Source organism: Bison bison, unplaced genomic scaffold, assembly GCF_000754665.1.
Source record: "Bison bison bison isolate TAMUID 2011002044 unplaced genomic scaffold, Bison_UMD1.0 scf7180017864063, whole genome shotgun sequence".
In the NCBI taxonomy this organism is placed as follows: domain Eukaryota; kingdom Metazoa; phylum Chordata; class Mammalia; order Artiodactyla; family Bovidae; genus Bison; species Bison bison.
Genome location: NW_011494635.1, coordinates 3,736,167 through 3,755,994, shown reverse-complemented (window position 1 = coordinate 3,755,994; position 19,828 = coordinate 3,736,167). Strand labels below are relative to the sequence as shown.

At 50.9% G+C, this 19,828-nt stretch overlaps 1 protein-coding gene across 1 annotated transcript in view; it reads left to right on the top strand.

The window, feature by feature from the left end:
- Window positions 1-19,828, top strand: part of LOC104986149 (cystatin-C) — a 57,293-nt gene that overhangs the window by 16,710 nt on the left and 20,755 nt on the right. The window contains exon 2 of the mRNA XM_010836606.1: window positions 13,427-13,521. Coding sequence (XP_010834908.1) covers window positions 13,427-13,521 — 95 coding nt within the window. The remainder of the gene's footprint in view (window positions 1-13,426; window positions 13,522-19,828) is intronic.

Below are 19,828 nucleotides of genomic sequence, written 5' to 3'. Positions count from 1 at the left end.
ACTTTGTCTATCAGATCTAGTCCCTTAAATCTATTTCTCTCTTCCACTGTATAATCATAAGGGATTTGATTTAGGTCATACCTGAATGGTCTAGTGGTTTTCCCTACTTTCTTCAATTTAATTCAGACTTCAATTTCAGTCTAAATTTGGCAATAAGGAGTTCATGATCTGAGCCACAGTCAGCTCCTGGTCTTGTTTTTGCTGACTATATAGAGCTTCTCCATCTTTGGCTGCAAAGAATATAATCAATCTGATTTTGGTGTTGACCATCTGGTGATGTCCATGTGTAGAGTCTTCGCTTATGTTGTTGGAAGAGGGTGTTTGCTATGACTAGTGTGTTCTCTTGGCAAAACTGTATTAGCCTTTGCCCTGCTTCATTCTGTACTCCAAGGATAAATTTGCCTGTTTCTCCAGGTGTTTCTTGACTTCCTACTTTTGCATTCCAGTCCGCTATTATGAAAAGGACACCTTTTTGGGGAGTTAGTTCTAGAAGGTCTTGTAGGTCTTCACAGAACTGTTCAACTTCAGCTTCTTCAGCATTACTGGCTGTGATATTGAATGGTTTGCCTTGGAAACGAACGGAGATCATTCTGTCATTTTTGAGACTGCATTCAAGTACTGCATTTTGGACTCTTTTGTTGACCATGATGGCTACTCCATTTCTTCTAAGGGATTCTTGCCCACAGTAGTAGATATAATGGTCATTTGAGTTAAATTCACCCATTCCAGTCCATTTTAGTTCGCTGATTCCTAAAATGTCGATGTTCACTCTTGCCATCTCCTGTTTGACCACTTCCAATTTGCCTTGATTCATGGACCTAACATTACAGGTTCCTATGCAATATTGCTCTTTACAGGATCGGACCTTGCTTCCATCACCAGTTACATCCACAACTGGGTGTTGTTTTTGCTTTGACTCCGTCTCTTCATTCTTTCTGGAGTTATTTCTCCACTGATCTCCAGTAGCATATTGGGCACCTATCTACCTGGGGGGTTCATCTTTCAGTGTCCTATCTTTTTGCCTTTTCATACTGTTCATGGGGTTCTCAAGGCAAGAATACTGAAGTGGTTTGCCATTCCCTTCTCCAGTGGACCACCTTTTGTCAGAATGCTCCATGACCCATCCATCTTGGGTGGCCCTACACAGCATGGCTCATAGTTTCATTGAGTTAGACAAGGCTGTGGTCCATGTGATTAGATTGATTAGTTGTCTGTAATTGTGGTTTTCAGTCTGTCTGCCCTCTGATGGAGAAGGATAAGAGGCTTATGGAAGCTTCCTGATGGAAGAGACTGACTGAGGGGGAAACTGGGTCTTGTTCTGATGGGCGGGGCCATGCTCAGTAAATCTTTAATCCAATTTTCTGTTGATAGGTGGAGCTGTGTTCCCTCCCTGCTATTTACCTGGGTCCAAACTATGGTGGAGGTAATGAAGATAATGGTGGCCTCCTTTAAAAGATCCCATGCATGTACTGCTACACTCAGTGCCCCCAACCCTGCAGCAGGCCACCACTGACCCACGCCTCCTCTGGAGACCCCTGGACATTCATAGGCAAGTCTGGGTCAGTCTCTTGAGGGGTCACCACTGCTTTCTCTGGGGTGCTAGTGCACATAAAGTTCTGTTTGTGCCCTCCAAGAGTCTGTTTCCCAGTCCTGTGTAAGGTCTGGCAGCTCTATGGTGGGGTTAATGGTGACCTCCTCCAAGAGGGTTAATGCCATACCCAGGTCTGCTGCACCCAGAGCCCCTGCCTCTGTGGCAGTCCACTGCTGACCCGTACCTCCACAGAAGATGCTCAAACACAGTTCTGTCTCAGTCTCTGTGGGGTCCCTGGGTCCTGGTGCACACGAGGTTTGTTTGAGCTCTCTGAGCGTCTCTGGTGGGAATGGGGTTTGAGTCTAAAACACGAATTTTCCCTAGCACTAATTTGTTTCAAATTAATCTATAGATTTGGGTTCCATTTGATGAATGTATTTTTCAGTCATTTTTAAGCTGCTAAGAGTCATTTGAAAGAATAAACAGAAATGCCTAAGAACATTTAGTACTTGCCTGTTATGCATTATATTAAAGTATACTATAGGATTAAAGCAATGTAGTAATGATAAAAAATAAACACTGAACACAGTCCTGTTTTTGTCCAGGGTCTTGGCGGTCAGTTCATACCCTGTTTGGAGAAATCCAACATGCAGTGTTCCAGGCTTGGCTCTGGGGAGGCTGAAGACACAGGAACCATCCCAAGGCCCTGAGATGCCGGGTGTGTAGGGGCCCCACGCCAGCCCTGGGGGGACCACCTGCTTGCATGTGATTCTACCTGTGCTGTGATGACAGGCCAGGGGAGGTGATGGGGAAGGGGAGCAGGACCAGAAAGAAGGCGGGGAGAACTGCGTCTTGGAACCTTCCTTTGGGGGAAGTGGCAGGCTGGAGGTGGGCAGGTGGGCAGTGCGTGGTGACAGCGGGCCCAAAAGCCACATAATTGAGGTCATAGTTGGTGGCGGCCCACAGAGTTTAAGCAGAGAAGCAAATAGTTTAAAGATGAGTTGAGAGCGGTGAGCAAGAGGAGGGGCAGTGACGGATGATCAGACTCAAAGACCTCCCTTCCTGCTCAGTGCCATCAGCTACTTCCCCGAGTGTCATCACCATGGGAACATCAAAATTCATCAAAATTTCTTGCGTAACAGAAGAGGGTGGGATTCGTCCTCAGAAGAGCACTGGCCACCCAAGAACCCATGGAACCATGTGAGTGTAGCCAGGCTGCTGGGGCCAGTGTATGGGGCCAAAGTCCCCTCTCCTTGCAGGAGACTCTGCCTGTGAAACATGCTGCTGGGTTTTACAGAGGTGTCACCACCGGGGTTTGTGTGTGACAAACCCTTAGAGCTGAAGCAGATATCTCTTCCTGGCAGTCCTGCTGATGAGTGTGGGCAGAGTTGGGGTGGTCCTCCGTGAGACCCTCTATCCTCGCTATGAACTTCCTTCCCTGACTCACCATCACGGGGCAGACACAGTTCTTCCACATGGTATGGAACCTCTCTAAACCAGATGCACATTGCCATTGCAACCATTACAGGCAGACGGTTGACATTTCAAGGTACTATAAGAAATTTTTATTTCCTTTGTAGCCTAAAGGATCCTTTAGAAAGGGGCTCCTGCATGTTTTCAGTGGCCATGTCATCCAAATACAACGAAACAGGCAGGCTCTTGAAATGCGTTTTACTCTACAGCTGAATTGACCTGGCACTTTACCTCATCACGTAACTTAGCATGAGCAGTCCTTTCCTAATGAAAGGGAGAGCCCCTTCCTCTCCTTATAATGGACAAAACAGGAGGACATTTCAGGGAAGGGGTTGCAAGGATCCCATGCCTCTGTTTCTTCTTCTTTGCTTTCTTCTTCTTCCTCCCCGTGTCTCGGCTAATACAATTTTCAAAACACAGCGAACAGCCCCTGGGGCCTGTGTGCACCTTGCCCAGTGCCAGTCAGGAGTTTCTTGCTCCCCTGAGTGCTGCAGTGGTCAGGATAGTCTGAAGTCTGCTGCAAAAAAAAAAAAAAAATGAACCTCATCTACAAGATGGTAACATGACAGACAGCTATGTGTCCTGCTTGTTCCAAGAGGCACTGAGAGCTGGAGGGGGCTCTGCCCGGGCTTTGGTCACCCGGGGTCCCAGACAGAGAGGCCTCAGGCACCACCCCCTGAAGTGTTGACAGACGACACAAGTCATCTCTTCTGCTCTGTTGGCCAAAGCCAGTCTCATGACTATGCCTGGTGCACAAGAAGGGGCAGCATAATGCCCTCTCGTTCTCATGGGAAGATGCAGGAGCATCCAGAGGGCAGCCCTAATGGCCAGTGGGATGCCCATCTAAATGTCCCTGGTGGTATCCGCAGCCTCACAGGCAGCACGAGGCAGGGCAGGACCTCAAAGCCACTTTGCCCTGATCATCGATCCCCCATGCCCAGTCAACATTGACATCAAAACCTCATGCTTGGGGTCTGATGCTATTCAGGATTCTAAAAATTCCTTAAATAGAAAAGCAAGCTACCCCATCTGTGTGACGATTGAGGACAACGTGGACAGAGCACCCAGATGACCACTCACACTTTCCCTCCAACTCAGCCAAGCTCACGGGAGGACCACAGGGCCGCCTGTCCAAGCACCACCTGGCGATGAGCTGGGGGGCCAGCCTTTTGCTGCATTGAGCTCTGGCCTGAATCCTTGTTTATCCAGAAAGAGAACAAGTGTCCCACCACCTGTGATTCATTTTCATTTTTACCTTATTTTCCTACTGGGCCTTCAGTCTGCTCATTACCTTTTCTTTCGCCTCCACTTCCCTGTTATGCATTTTAATTTTTCTGGGTGATTTTCTAAATTGCACAAAGCAATTTTGCTTTTTGTTCCTGCAGCTTCTATAAAGCATTTCTCCCTTTTAATTATTCAAGCACATTCCTCCATAAATTACAGTTTCTGAGTTTCTGGATGTTTCATGCCTGTCATAACAGGTCTGCACTAGATACATGATCGGGTGGTGGAGATATTAATCAAGAAGAAGGGCCTTCAGCCCTCAGCGAGCCTTTGGCCTTGATGGAAGATGGGTGCTGGGTGAGCAAATGGAAATCAGAGATAAGATGGGCGCTGGCGAGCAGACGAGGGGCACTAAACCCACGCAGAAGGTAGGGGAAGGACGGGTGCCATGCAGCGGTGGCAGACGCTGCCCACTCACCCTTGGTCTTCCTGCCTTAGTGCCTCCTGCGTACCTCCCAGCTGCCAACCTTCTCTATGCTTTGCCTCTGCTGGTATCCGGGAGATTACCAGGAGACTAACACCCCAGAGGGACCCCTCAGCACCATCTCCCAGAAATTCCTGACAGTCCACACTCTCTTCTGTTCTCTGACGCTTCCCCACCCTCCCAAAAAATGTTTCCTGGTGTTGTTGTTCAGTTGCTAAGTCATGTCTGACTCTCCATGACCCCATGGACTGCAGCACCTCAGGCCTCTCTGTCCTTCACTCTCTTCCGGGGTTTACTCAAACTCACGTTCATTGAGTCTGTGATGCCATCCAACCATCTCATCCTCTGTCACCCCTTCTCCTCCTGACCTCAATCTTTCCTGAGGTTGTGCCCCCCACCAGAAACAACCTACAGTTACTCATTTGCTTCTTGGCAACCCAACCTGGATGGTCGCCTTCACGGAAAAAGGAAAACTGCTGAATCACCAAAGGTGGAGAGACATCAGTGAGGCAGCTTAAGAGGAAGGGTGTTCCCAGCAGAAGGAGAATCTGGGCCCAGACACATTCATGGGAGGGTCTATCACCCTGGAGTTGCAAAGGGAACCAGACACTGAGCTGCAGCTCAGAAGCAGCTTAGCTATGGCCCATGTGTGCATGTGAGCTCAGTCTCTTCAGTCCTGTCTGACTCGTTGCGACCCTATGAACTGTAGCCCGCCAGGCTCCTCTGTCCATGGGATTCTCCAAGCAAGAACACTGGAGTGGGTTGCCATGCCCTCCTCTGGGGAATCTTCCTGACCCAGGGATTGAACCCGTGTCTCTTATGTCTTCTGCAGTGGCAAGAGGATTCTTTACCACTAGTGCCCTGTGGGAAGCCCAGAATCTGTCAAACACCCAAAGGAGTTAGAGACTGCAGACAGATTCCTTCAAAGCACGAGCATGGACTTGGATTCAGAAAAGTGACAGTTACCCAGTCGTGTCTGACTCTTTGCAACCCCATGGACTATATAGTCCATGGAGTTCTTCAGGCCAAAACACTGGAGTGTGTAGCCTTTCCCTTCTCCAAGCCATCTTCCCAACCCAGGGATCTAACCCAGGTCTCCCACACTGCAGGTGGATTCTTTACCAACTGAGCCACAAGGGAAGGCCCTTGGATCCAGAACCCGTGGGCTAAAAATACCGGTTCTGCCGTTCACAAGCTGTGTGACCCTGAGATACTCTTCTAACCTCTCTGTGCCTCGGTTTCCTCATCTGTAAGGTGGGGAGAGTCCCACTACCTACTGAATGGCTATTGTGAGGCTAAAGGGAATTGCTGAGCATTGTGATCACCATTGGTGGGTGGTGGTGGTAAGAGTAGCAGCTATTTTCTGTTTGTGACGATTTCAGTGGCCTCTGAGATTCAAATTGCATAGGGAAGGAGACTCAATGCCTGATCTCAAGGAGCCCGTGGCCAGATGAGGCAGAAATACATGTACAAGTAGAAATGACCCACAAGGAGGATGGGGAACGCCCTAGTGACTCAGAAGGGCTGGAGGGCTAGAGAGAGGACGCACACCTCTGGCTGGTGGACCATGTGGACCCAAACTTGAAGGACAACTTACTCACCATGGCCTGCTCCCGTGAGGTCCCTGGACCCCTGGTCAGTCCTGGGTGGTTGCCCTGCAGATGTCTGCACAGGCCGCAGAGCAGGACGATGGGGGCCTGCTGCCCCCTACTGGCAATTACTCTGCTCAATACAATCCACCAACCTTTCCAGATCCTGGTGGCTCAGCGAGCACAGAACCCAGGAGGCAGGTCTCCAGAAGCCAAGGCAGCAATCTTGGGGGGTCCGGGCGGCAGGGCAGGAATCAGCTTGCAAAGCTCTCCTCCAGGTCGGACCCTCAGTCACCCCAGAGACACCCTCAGAGTGTTCTGCACGTGGTGACGCTGGAATAAGAAGCAGAAGGGGAAGGACAAATCATTGGCGGGTGAAGGCCCCCCTCTAGTGGTCACTGTGGTCCAGGGGCGGATGCGATCTGAACTTCAGACTGCCAGCTCATGGGTCAGCGGACTCACAAGGAAGGTGGCCGAGGCCCTGAGCCTGCGCTGAGGTGCTCCCGGAGAAGGAGGGTCGTCTTTCTGGCATCTCAGCAGATCATCCTCATCACTGTGGGTGGGGTTGCCTCACCCCTCCCACATGCCCCCCAGACACCCCCTCCCCTCTCTCTGAGCCCTGAAGGGCCACCCTCCCTGACCGCCCTCCATGAAGCCCTGAGTGCCCCGCAGACTCCCTCCATGCCATGGTTCCTGTAACCAATGCCTTGGTAAATGCACAACTCCTAAACCACCGCCTGAAGAAGGTTGAAACCAGCTAAGGATGAGGGATTAAGTCCCACCAGCTTCCAAACCCATGATGGTCTCCTTGGAGCTGGTGGTGGGGCTGGAGGGGGGCGAGGCTGTGACAGTAGAGAAGGTTCAGGGCAGGGGACTGATAAGGGGAGGGTCCCCGGCTTCTGCCTCACCCCATCCTGCACCTCCCTCTGCCAGGGGATGGGGATGGGCTTGCTGTTTCCCATCTCTGTTCTGTGTCCTCCTGGGTTTTTGCCACAAGACTCACAGCCACACTCCCCCCGGATGTGGCTGATTTTGAGAGCACAGAGCTTTATGGCCCAGGGTCAGTTGGGGGAAGAGCAGGAAGCCAGGTGAAGAACTTTGTAATTAATGAATCACAAAATTGAGGGTTGCAGGGACTTTCCTAGACCATGCCCTTTAATCTCTCCATTTTCAAGAGAAGGAAGCTGGGGACCTGGGAAGAGAAGTTGCCACCTCGGAGGGGCCCATTTAGGAGCCGTGACTTCCCAGACTCGCTGGGGTCAGGCAGAGAGTGGGGTGGGGAGGAAAACAGCCTGTTAATATTAATAGACATTCAGCCTCTGTGAGGTCATAACTTCTTGGGAACATGCATGCACTGACACACCCATTCTAGGGAAAGGCTTTCTCCAGGATGCAGTGGGGGTGAATAGGATTAATGGACAGTTGTCTCTCTGGCTGAAATACACATCCATGCCCTCTGCCCACAGTAAGCCCCTCCCTCTAGACAATGCAGACATAAGCCCCATACCATTGCCTTTTGGCCAACTGGATGTGAGCGGCTGAGACAGGTGCATGTATGATGTGACTGGTCCTCCTGCCTGACTCAAAGCCCCAATGAGAAGAGGCTGAACCAAACAGCTCCTGCCCCTGGCGCTCGGCCATGCCATGAAAACACGAGCCGTGCAGGCTGTGAACGTGAGAGCCTGCAAGGAAGCATGTGGCTGTAAACCCGAGCTGTGACGTTGTGTACATGCTAAGTCGCTTCAGTCCTGTCCAGTTTTTTGTGACCCTATGAATTGTAGCCCACCAGGCTCCTCTGTTCATGGGATTCTCTAGGCAAGAATACTGGAGTGGGTTGCTGTGCCCTCCTCCAGGGGATCTTTCCAACCCAGAGGTCGAACCGATGTCTCCTGCATTGTAGGCGAATTCTTTACCACTGAGCCATGGGGGAAGCCCTGAGATGTGAGCAAAACACTAATACATGATTCAGCCCACATTCTACATTGCATCATCTATGGGCTTTTCTTTCCCTGGCCCCCATAACAACTCATACTCCACAACAAGTAATCAGGGTGGTTACATTAAAGGCTGGAAACAGAGCTTTAAATGCTTCCTGACTGATGCCCTTATCTTCTTGGATCCTGGATAAAGTGATCCTAATGGTGTGTGCAAAGCACAGCAAGTGAGTCCTGACTGCCAGGGACTACTCCTTCCAAAACAAGGCAAGCCCCAACATTGCTTTGTCATAGCACATCGGCCAGGTAAAGAGGCGGACCCCAACTCTCACGCTGAAACACCTTAAACTTAAAACTAAATACCGAGAAATAAAGGCCAAGGGCAGGCAGTCACTGAATGTTTTTTTTTTTTTCAATGTTTATTTATTTGGCTGCACTGAGTCTTAGCTGCAGCATGTGGGATCTTTAGTCATGGCATGTGGGATCTAGTCTCCTGACCAGAGATCGAACCTGGGCCCCCTACATTGGGAAGGCAGAGTCTTAGCCACTGGACCACCAGGGAAGTCCAAACGATTATTTTTTTTAGGTAAGAAAACACAGAAGACTTGAAGAAGGTAGAATCTGTTTTCAGGTGTGTAGCCTGGTTCAGGGGAGACACAGGGCTGGTGAAGTTCCCAGCTGGCTCACCCCAACTCTGCTTGTCTGTCTCCTTTCCAATCCACTGGGGCTGGAATGGTTTGACCAGATCGTGTGATCAGGGAGGGTGGACACAGGCTACACTTAGGCCCCCTGACTCCTGGCTTCCACTTCCTTCCTCTGCATCCTGACTCTGTGGTCAAGGACACTGTACCTATCAGGGGAATCCTGCTGCTGCTAAGTCGCTTCAGTCGTGTCCGACTCTGTGCGACCCCATAGATGGCAGCCCACCAGGCTCCCCTATCCCTGGGATTCTCCAGGCAAACACACTGGAGTGGGTTGCCATTTCCCTCTCCAATGCATGAAAGTGAAAAGTGAAAGTGAAGTCCCTCAGTCGTGTCTGACTCTTAGCGACCCCATGGACTGCAGCCTTCCAGGCTCCTCTGTCCATGGGATTTTCCAGGCAAGAGTACTGGAGTGGGGTGCCATTAATTTCACCCAAATAACTGTTTAAAACAGCAACCGGAGGCTGAGGGTTCAGGACTCTGGATTCCATGTAGGGTGGCAGGTTGTTGTCACCTGTCACCTGAACAGTCCCCAGGGCATCAGGCCTGGGGGTGCCCACACCCTTGGAGCCCCGCCCACCCTGACCCTGGGCTGGGCCACGTGACCTGCTTCAGCCAATGAGACATCAGGGAACATGTGCTCCTGGGGCTGGAGCCAGGCCTGCCCACTGGAGCTTGTGCTCTGAGGATGCTTCCTGACATGGAGACAAATGGTCCATCCTCCTTGAGGACGAGAGAATTCATGGAAAGACAGGCCCAGCTATCGCTGCCAGGCCCACCCTCCACTCTACCCCCCAGCTCAGTGGTCACACCAGTGGACCTAGGCGGGTTGGCAGAAGGACGGCTCCACAACTGCAGATGCAGGAGAAATGCCTTGTGTTGTTTTAGGCCACTAAGCTGTGAGGTGGCTCCGTATGCAGCAACAGGGAACTGGCCAGACACTCAGGCTGTCCTGATCATCCCCTGGAGCAAAGACCCTCCGCCACCAACCCACACTGGATCCAAAGAAGGTGAGCCCCCTCAGCCCACAGGCTGTGAGCTTCCTTCTGGTGCCTGTGATGGTCACGCTGCACCTGGCCCCAGTTCTTCCCTTCTGGGTCCAGTCTCTGTCATGGCCCAGCAGTTTCCTCCCTCTAGCTTCCAATCTCTTTCCAAAGCACTACTGTATTCAGAACCTATCAAGCAAAACCACAGGAAGCCTGCCTCCCAAAGGACCGAAAAGAGACCCAGGACAGGTACACACAGGATGGCAACACGACTCCAGGTGGAGTGCAGCCCAGACTCTCTCCCCAGAGGCCAGGCCAGAGCCCATGGCCTGCAGGGAGCATCAGGGAAAGCCCACAGAGTTACGTGTCATGTCATCTACTAACTGGAGGCCAGTTAGGGGCCAGTGAGAGCTCTAAGCGGACAATCACCATCTGCTTTGCTGCAGTGGGTTGGAGGGAAAATGACAGGAAGCGTGGAGTCTGGTCGGAGCAGAACAGTAATTCAAAGGTAATTCAGGCATGAGAAACCCAGAGGTTTCCTTATAGCTATGGCAGTGGAGGTGAGGGAGACGCGTTAAAGATATTTAAGAGAATTTTGCAGGTCTTCCTTTTTTTTTTTTTTTTACTGGTTGTAGATAGATGAAGAAAAAAAATGGAAATATTAGAGATAGCTAGATAGATAGGCAATAGGAAGAAGGAGAGGAGAAAACAGAAGGTAGGAAGGAAAGAAGATAGAGAGGAGAGAGAGTAAAAGAGAAAGGCCAGGTACAGGTCTAAGCACTTTACAAATCCTGTCCCATCTAATTCTGCCAGCACCCCAGGAGGGAGGAAGCAACACTACTGTGACAATTGTTCAAAAGTATTCACCACCACAGCCACCGCACTCCCCTACCCCCGGCCATGATGGCCTGTTACTCTCCAGCACTTCACTGTGGGCTGGGCCCGGCCCCTTGCTTTACACGATGTAATGTCAGCAGGTGTGCTGTAACTAAAGGCTAAACAAGAATGCGTGGATTTAGCACAGTTTCCTCTTTCTCAATGTAAGTAGAGTTCCAACACATACTTTCTTCATTTATTCTTGGTATTTGATAAACAGCAGCTGGGACACAGCTCTTAGCCCCATGTACTCTTGGTAAACCTGGTGATTGTGGAATCTGGCTGCACCCTGTCTTCAGGGTGCCTGCGCTATCTGCTGGAGAAGGCAATGGCGCTCCACTCCAGTACTCTTGCCTGGAAAATCCCATGGGCAGAGGAGCCTGGTGGGCTGCAGTCCATGGGGTCACTAAGAGTCGGACACGACTGAGAGACTTCACTTTCACTTTTCACTTTCATGCATTGGAGAAGGAAATGGAAACCCACTCCAGCGTTCTTGCCTGGAGAATCCCAGGGATGGGGAAGCTTGGTGGGCTGCCTTCTATGGGGTCGCACAGAGTCGGACACGACTGAAGTGACTTAGCAGCAGCAGCAGTGGCGCTATCTGCCCTCCTAGGGAGGAATCGAGGGGTGCTGTGCCCTCCCCTGCCTGGTTTACAGTGGTCTTGGATCTGGGTCTCTAGAGGTGAAACTGAGATGGGATCCCAGGACGCTGGTTTCCTGAAAGGGGATTCCCGAGGGAAACTCACAGAGCCTGGAGGGCAGAGAAAGCCATGAACAGTGGTGGGTTTCAGGTGAGCTCCTGCCTCTCGGGGACCCCAGGGTCCCTGGAGCTTAAGTGGCACCACAGCATTGTCCCTCTGGAGGCATGGCATACAGGATCCAGATGGTCACTGACCAAGGACAGGGGCCAGTTGCCCAGGCCTTCAGCCAAGGACATCTGTCTGGAGACAAATTTGTAGGGGATAGGGACAAATCAGCCTGGTGGGGTGCTGGGGGTTGCCGTGCCACAGGGGGTGTCTTGGGCTCCACTCAGAAATGTCACATGTGGGGCTGGGGACCCAGTATCCTGAGCAATGACACAAGGTCCCAGGTGAAGCTTGGGGAGGGAGTGTGGCTACGAGACTGGACAGCATCCTAAAGGCAAGGAGAATGACCTCCTGGACTGGCGTTGACACCACAGGTCCCCTGTCCCCTTAACCTGCAGCTGCGTCACTGACCACGTGGACAGAGGCTTCGAAAACCCTGACAGCTTCCCCTGCCTGTGATCTTCTCTTTGAGTTCAGAGACTCGGGCCGCCTGAAGATAGTACCTTATTCCCTAAGCATCTCATGGCTTGCTCATTTCAGGAGAGGAAGCCCAGGTTCTGCTTGCCTCCTGGGACTGAGCTGAGTTCCGACTCCTTGGATCCTCGTTGCCTGTGTAACCCCCAGCTTTGCTGCCCTGCCCCCCAAAACAGCCCTGCTATCTCTCCTCCTTGGATGAGCTGAGCATCCAGGAAAGAGAAGTAAAAGGGAAGCAAGTTGAGTTCAGAGAAGTGAAACCCAGAACATAAGGTTACTTTTGCCCCAAGACCAAAGAGCGAGACGACAGCAGGGCTGTGACGAGTGTAAAGTCACCGTTTCAAACCTCATGGCATCCAGGATCCAGATGGTCACTGACCAAGGGCAGGGGGCTAGGTCTCAGGTCCCAGGTCCCAGGTCACAGGCTTCACCTACACTCCTTCCTCTAGACCCCCTGTTGTCATGGTTTCTGGAGTGGTCCCCCTGTCAACAGCAGCTTGCTGGGATGAAGGAAGAGGCCGGTGGGCCAAGAGTCTGACTGCTGGGCTCACCTTCGCATGGGATCAATATCTGACACACTCCCATGTCCCAGCGAATCTGAAGGCCTGAGTTTTTTACTTTCTGTCTCTGCTTCTACTCCTGGAGCTGTTTTCCTTACTCACCTGAGTTAGGAGGGGCTGATCCACCCCTGGGGTCCAACTAGGCAGCAGGAAGGGTCAAGTTCAAGGTTTGGGTTAGAAATTAGAGGCAGCCGGCTATAGCAAGTCCTGAAGTACAGACACTGTGTGAAATCCAGCTTTTGTCAGGGACAAATCTCAAGGCTTCTGTAATGTTTCTAAGCCTCTATCTTGTTGAGTTTCTGCTGGAGCTAACAGAAGGTGCCAGGATTGCCCAAGCCTCAAATTCACCATGTAGTCAGACGGGAAGTTGGCTACCAGGTGGGAAGCCAAATGCCAGGGAAGTAAAGTGGACAGGCCACATGGAAAAGGCCATGTAAAGTGGCACACCTCCTGGATGGGGGCTCACCCTGTGCCGAGAAGTCCCAGCTCGCCATCTGTGTGTGTGTGTGTGTTCATGTAACTTTCACTTGGTGCCTAACTTGCATTTCCTTCAGTACCCTCATCCAGGAATGGAGGAATTCAGTGATGGATTCTGGCTTTCAACACGTTAGCCCCTTAATCTTTATTTTCACTCAAGTAAGTCCCATTAGTGGAGGTTAGCTATTCACCTTCCTGTTTGGAGGAATAACATGACATTTGTGATTCAACAGTTCCTATTCAAGGTGGTTTGTCTTGGATTCCATGCCTGAAAGCTCAAGAGAACAGGTGACACTTCCCCTTGTCCTCAGAGGCACCAGAGAGAGCAAGGAGAAGGGGGGCCTTCCACCTGACTTTGGCGTTGCAGCCAGGCTGCTTATGCTGTCACTTCCACCCTTGTACCAAGGTGAGCGGCTGGAAATAGAAGATATACGATGATTTCCCACACCCCCTTTCATTTGTTAGCGCTGATATCCCCGGACATTTTAATGGCAGTTCTCTGAGGATGTCATTGCTAATTAAGTTTCACTGGAGGGTGGCTGATCACACCTCAGGGAATATCATGGCAGTCCAAGGTCATGTGCTCACCACTGTTGACCAGTGGAATTCTGAACACCCAGTGGCTAGCCTGGGGAGCTTTATCTTCTCTTAGTCGGTGTTAGATAGCAGCCCAAGGAGGGAAAGGACACTGGGACCACACCTCAAGGACGCTGGTGCAGTCCCTGCATGTCACCGTCTTGGACTCAGTGCATCTGGATCTCAGCCAGAAGGAGCAGTGGCCTGCCCATCGCACACTGCCAATGCTTCAACACTTGGTAGTTGGAGGAGATACTTAATTTTTAAAAGGTTGTTTGTATGGGGGCTATTTATAAAGTCTTTATTGAATTTGTTACAAGCAAAGTGTTAGTCTCTCAGTCGTGTCCGACTCTCTGCAACCCCATGGACTGTAGCCCGTCAGGCTCCTTCTCTGTCCATGGGATTCTCCAGGCAAGAATACTAGAGTGGGTTGCCATTTCTTTCTCCAAGGGATCTTCCTGACCCAGGAATTGAACCCAGATCTCCTGCCTTGTGGGCAGATTCTTTACCATCTAAGCCACCAGAGAAGCCCTGTATTGCTTTTGTTTTACCTTTTTTTTTTGGCCTCGAGGCATGTGAGATCTTAGTTCCCCAACCAGGGATTGAACCCACACCTCCTACATTGGAAGATGAAGTCTTAACCACTGGACGTCCTGGGCAGTTCCAGAGAAGATACTTATTAAATTACTTAATACATGCTTACAAACCATGCTCCAGAAACCACAACCAATGACATGTAGCTGTGTTCTAATTTAGCTTAACATGGCTACACTGCCTTTCAACTGAAAAGTATGGGAAATCCCAGAAGACCCAGAATCAGCAACTAGTGGTGGAAAAAGTGAGGAAATTAGTGAGTCTTTTATATCAACACCGGGATTCTCTGAAGAAAAGGAGCACAGTGCAAGGAACCGAAACCAAGTCTAATGACTTCAGAGAGAAAAGTCCATTTGCGAGGAAATGAGATGGTTCACAAAGGTGGGGGTGGGGGAGGTGGCTGGAGAGCCCGGCTCGGAAACCAGCCCAGACTGAGTGGTGTTGGGTGGCCTGGTCGCTGTCATGGTCACACTGGTCACAGCTGCAGCTCCTGCCCTTGCTCAGCAATGGATGTGGCCTTGAGCATCGTGGCCTGAAGGGCAGTGTGCAGCCCACCAGCACTGCCACAGGGGACATGGACACTTCCTCATCAAAGGTTCCTGTCTCTCTGTACGTGTGTGAGCTAAGTCGCTCAGTTGTGTCCCACTGTGTGACTCTATGGACTGTAGCCTGCCAGGCTCCTCTGTCCATGGGATTCTCTAGGCGAGAATATTGGAGTGAGTTGCCATTTCCTCCTCCAGTTTTCCCAACATAGAGATTGAACCTGTGTCTCCTGCACTGGATTCTTCACCACTGAGCCACCTGTCCCTATCTTCAAATTAAAATCCAGAATGGCAGCATCTGATGGGCACCATGTTCCCCGGTCCAGGGCGTGGGAGGAGGGTCATGTACTGAGGTTGGAACTCTGGCTTCCCCCAGGAGCCATAAAAGTGGGTGCCCCAGAGACAAAGCCAATTCAGACACTCAGCAACACCCCCCAAAATAAAACATTAAAGCTGCAAGCGTCTAGCACAGAAACCTAAAATCTTAGATTTGACTAAGCAGCTACATCATGACGGCTTCAGCAGCATCCGTCAGCCCGAGTTTCACAGGCTGCTCTGCAAAGGTTTTATCCTGAGAGCGCTTCTGAGAGAGAACCAGGGTCGCTGGAGTTAGAGTGACGGGAGCCTTCAGAGTCATAAGTAATTAAAGTCATGGCTTTTACCGTGTGATATGAAACGTACGCCCATGTGCTTCATGCTAGGCGACTGCTCATGAGGACACGGGCTCGATGCTGGACACGTGTGTTGACCCGCAGCCACGTGGTCCTGCTCACCTCTACCCCCAGCGGGAGGTTATCCAAACAAGCGAGCCAGTGAATCATGTGACAGGAAGCAAGGATGGAGGGCAAGAGCTGACCAGACACCCCCAGGATTGTGCTTGCAGCTCAGCCCCGGGTCTGCACCCCCTGCTCCAAGGTTCGCCGTGTCACCCAGGAGCCCGACAGAAATGCAGGGTCTCAGGTCCATCCCAGAACAGACGAGTCAGAACTGGCATTTCAGGTGCACGTTCAAGTCTGGGAAGCCCTGCTCTGAAGCCCCCAGACAGGGATGGTCTGCCTGGCCTCCACACCAGCTGTTCTGCCCAGCTTGTTTCCAGAATCGCTGTCCTGTTGTCGGCAGGTGGACACAGTCCAGGAATGCCTTCCCACTGGGCTCCCCGTCTCAGACCCACGCCCTGCATGGCAGATAGCCTCTGACCTAGGTCGTCTATCACCTTGCGATATTCAAGCCCATGTCCACCTGGGATACGGTGAGTATTAGGGACTCACACCATCCCTCTTCTTCTGTCCCCAGAGGAGCAGGGGAAACAGCCATGAGGTCAGAGCAGTGCCAGCCCCACTTCCGGGCACCTTGTAGGAGGTCTTTCTGGTGAGTTGCAGGCCCCACGCAGCTGCCCACCCTCTCCTCTCATCCACTTGGTAAACAACAATAGGAGGAGGGTAGGGGGGTGGGGCGGGGCCTCGGGTCAGTCCTTTGCAGGGAGCTCAGCTCATCGGGAAGTGAAAGGGGGATGGAGAAGGACGGAGTTCCTCCTGTGCTTAGGAGAGATTCCACTCTTTATTCCAGACCTTTGGGGAGGAAGTGAAAGAGGAAGTGGGAAGCAGGTCGCTGTGGCCCGAAGTGAGGGAGCTAAGGAAACCCCCTCGTGAGACGGAGCCCCTGCCTCACTCCTCTGGACCACGGGCAGAGAGAGGGCAGAGCCAGCAGGCAAACGAGTGCACTCTGTCAACTACAAAGTGGCACTTGCCGTTGCCATCTACCTCTACAAGGATTAAATCATGTGTTGCTGTAGCTGCTGAATTTCAACAACAGCCTGAAAGGAGATCAGTGTCCCAGGTGGCACTAGTGGTAAAGAATCTGCCAATTCAGAACACTTAAGAGACCTGGGTTCGATCTCTGGTTTGGGAAGATCCCCTGGAGAAGGGCATGGCAACCCACTCCAGTATTCTTGCCTGGAGAGTCCCATGGACAGAGGAGCCTGACGGGCTACAGTCTGTGGGGTTGCAAAGAGTCAGACATGACTGAAGTGACTTAATACACATTCACTGCAAGGAAATCAGGGTGGAGAGCAGAAATGAGGCACTCTAGCTCTGGGGGGAAAAATGGCATAACAGGTCTCCAAATAGTTAGATATATTCAGGGGCTGATTTCATGAGCCCAATTCCTGTATCTCCTCATATCTAGAAAAGCATTAAAATCCTGCATGCTGATGACTGCTCCTCATGACTACAGAAACCTTTTGCAAAAAATATGTGCTTGATTGTAAGTTCTCCCCCTTCACCAAAATCACATATATACTGACCCCTGACTCTTTGGAGCAGTTTCTCGGAGCTGAGTTGCTGTCTCCTGGGCAATGTCTTCCTCATTTTGCCTCAAATAAAACCTGATTCCAACTCTCACATTGTGCATTTGTTAAAAGCTGACAACACAGGGAGTCCACTCAAAGCAGCAGAGACACAACGGCCCATGTCCTGACACAGCTGTGCCAAAGGCTGTGGGTTTAGCCAGGTCCCAGGCTCCCCAACACAGAAAGGCTCTTTCCCACGCTGTCCAGACGCTGCTCCCACCCCATCCAGGCGAGTCCAGCCAGCCTGAGATGGTGGCCTCTCAGTCTGAGTGCAGAGCATTGGCTGACAGTACAGTCCTTTATTCTATCCACTCTGTTCTCACCAGGGGAAATTCAAATTCCGGAAAGGACAAAGCTCGCATTTATCCAGACCAGCTAATGAAGGAATGCCGGACCAAATGCTGAGAATTCACACTGCTTAGGAAGTCAGACTTGAACCCAGAGGATCTACAATTGAGCCCGGAAAGAGCTTTTTTACCCTATCAATCACTTCTTGGTTTTTACAGACCCCTTCAGCTATGCATGCCCACCAGGGATTTTATCCTTAATAGACATATTCTTGGCACTCACTTCTCCCTTCTTAAACCATCACCACCGAGATCCCCTGCATGTGGCTGGTCATGTATTTAGGTCTGCAGATCTTTAGGGCTTGGCTGAAATCTCACTAAAAAGCAAGAGTAAAAGCCTTGGTAACATAAGCACCAGGAGACCCTTTGGGTGCCAACCAATAACACAGCCCCATGGTGTTTAGGGAATCTGCGCCCAGGTTGGCAGAGCAACCTGCCTGCCTCGCTCTCCCCAGCTCCAGCCCTGGGGCTATGCCCGTGGGGCGCCAGCCTCTCACTCCCTCTGGTCCCTGCTGGGCTGACCCATCACTTTCCACACCCTGTCGTTGCACACTAGCCTGCTTCCACGTCCATGGGGAAGAAGCACACTTGGTTCCTGTCCCCTTTCTGACCGTGTGAGTGTGAGGACGTGCTAATCACCAATTCTTGGTGGATTTCAATATCGACAAAGCACGGGAAGGGCCTCTCGGACTGGCAGAAAGTGAGGAAGCACTTAGAAAAGGACCTGGTGGCACCTTCATTTTCCCGCCGCTTCCCCCTTCCCCTCGCTTGCCCCCTTCAGGTCGTCCCCATTTCCCATCACCATCCTCACAGCCTCAGGGAGAAAGGGAGTGACATTTCCTAAGCACTGTGGTGGGGATTTGAGGAAGAGACCCACACATGCACAGGATGGCCCTTTCTGCCACGGATCTTCAGCCTAGCATCACCATACACCACCTGGACCCCTACCCAGCCAAGGGGATTGGAGGCAGCATGCCCAAGTTCCAGAATGAGGACTCCAACTAGTAATATATCAAGTCCAGACTCTACTGCTTACCGAACAACAGGACGATCAATTGAGATCCGAGTGGTTGGGGACAGAATAGTGAATGGAAAGGAATAGGAAAGCCAGCAGACTGAGACGAGGGTGGATGAATGTTCCTAAGAACTAATTTGGGTCTGTATGCTGGTTTATTCTATAGAACAAAGAAAAGGGCAGATGAGGAAGTAAATAAAAAAGACAGTGTGTGTGCACGCTCAGTTCCTGCGGACTGTAGCCTGCCAGGCTCCTCTGTCCATGGGAATCTCCAGGCAAGAACACTGGAGTGGGTTGCCATTTCCTCCTCCAGGGGAATCTTTCCCACCCAGGGATCAAATCTGCATCCCCTGCAGCTCCTGCGTTGTAGGCAGATTCTTTTACTGCTGAGTCACTGGGGAAGCCCATAAAAAAGGCCATGTGTATTTGTTGCTCAGTCGTGTCCAACTCTTTGTGACCCCATGGACTGTAGTCTGCTAGGCTCCCCTGTCCATGGGATTTCTCAGGCAAGAATACTGGAGTGGGTTGCCATTTTCTTCTCCGAAAAAAGGCTATAAGTTGTTGCAAATGTTTCCTGGTCCAGTTGTCAGTCTGGTCAGGAGAGCTAAAAAAAAGTGGGTGTTTTAGCTTAATGTTCAGGCCAGTGATGCAGGGTTCCAGGAGATGGACTGTTGTGTATACTTTAACCTATAGGCAACCTCCCTTTAGTGATTAATTTGTAGTGACCTATATGGGAAAAGAATCTAAAAAAGAGTGGATATATGTATATGCATAACTGATTCACTTTGCTGAAAGTAACACAGCATTGTAAATCAACTATACTCCACTAAAAATTTTTTAAACTAATAATAATAATAGGCTTACACAGAGCCATTACTCTTGCATTCTTAGGGGTCGGGTTTGCTGGAGTGGTACTTTCTGGATAAAGCATTGCAATTTTAAAATGATTTAGTAGTGACTATAAAATTAAATGTTTAAAAACGTTTCTTAGAAAATTTCAGAATTTTTTGAAATCAATTCAATTTTGGTCAGATCAGATCAGTCGCTCAGTAGTGTCCGACTCTTTGTGACCCCATGAATCACAGCACGCCAGGTCTCCCTGTCCATCACCAACTCCCGGAGTTCACTCAGACTCACGTCCATCGAGTCAATGATGCCATCCAGCCATCTCATCCTCTGTCGTGCCCTTCTCCTCCTGCCCCCAATCCCTCTCAGCATCAGAGTCTTTTCCAATGAGTCAACTCTTCGCATGAGGTGGCCAAAGTATTGGAGTTTCAGCCTCAGCATCATTC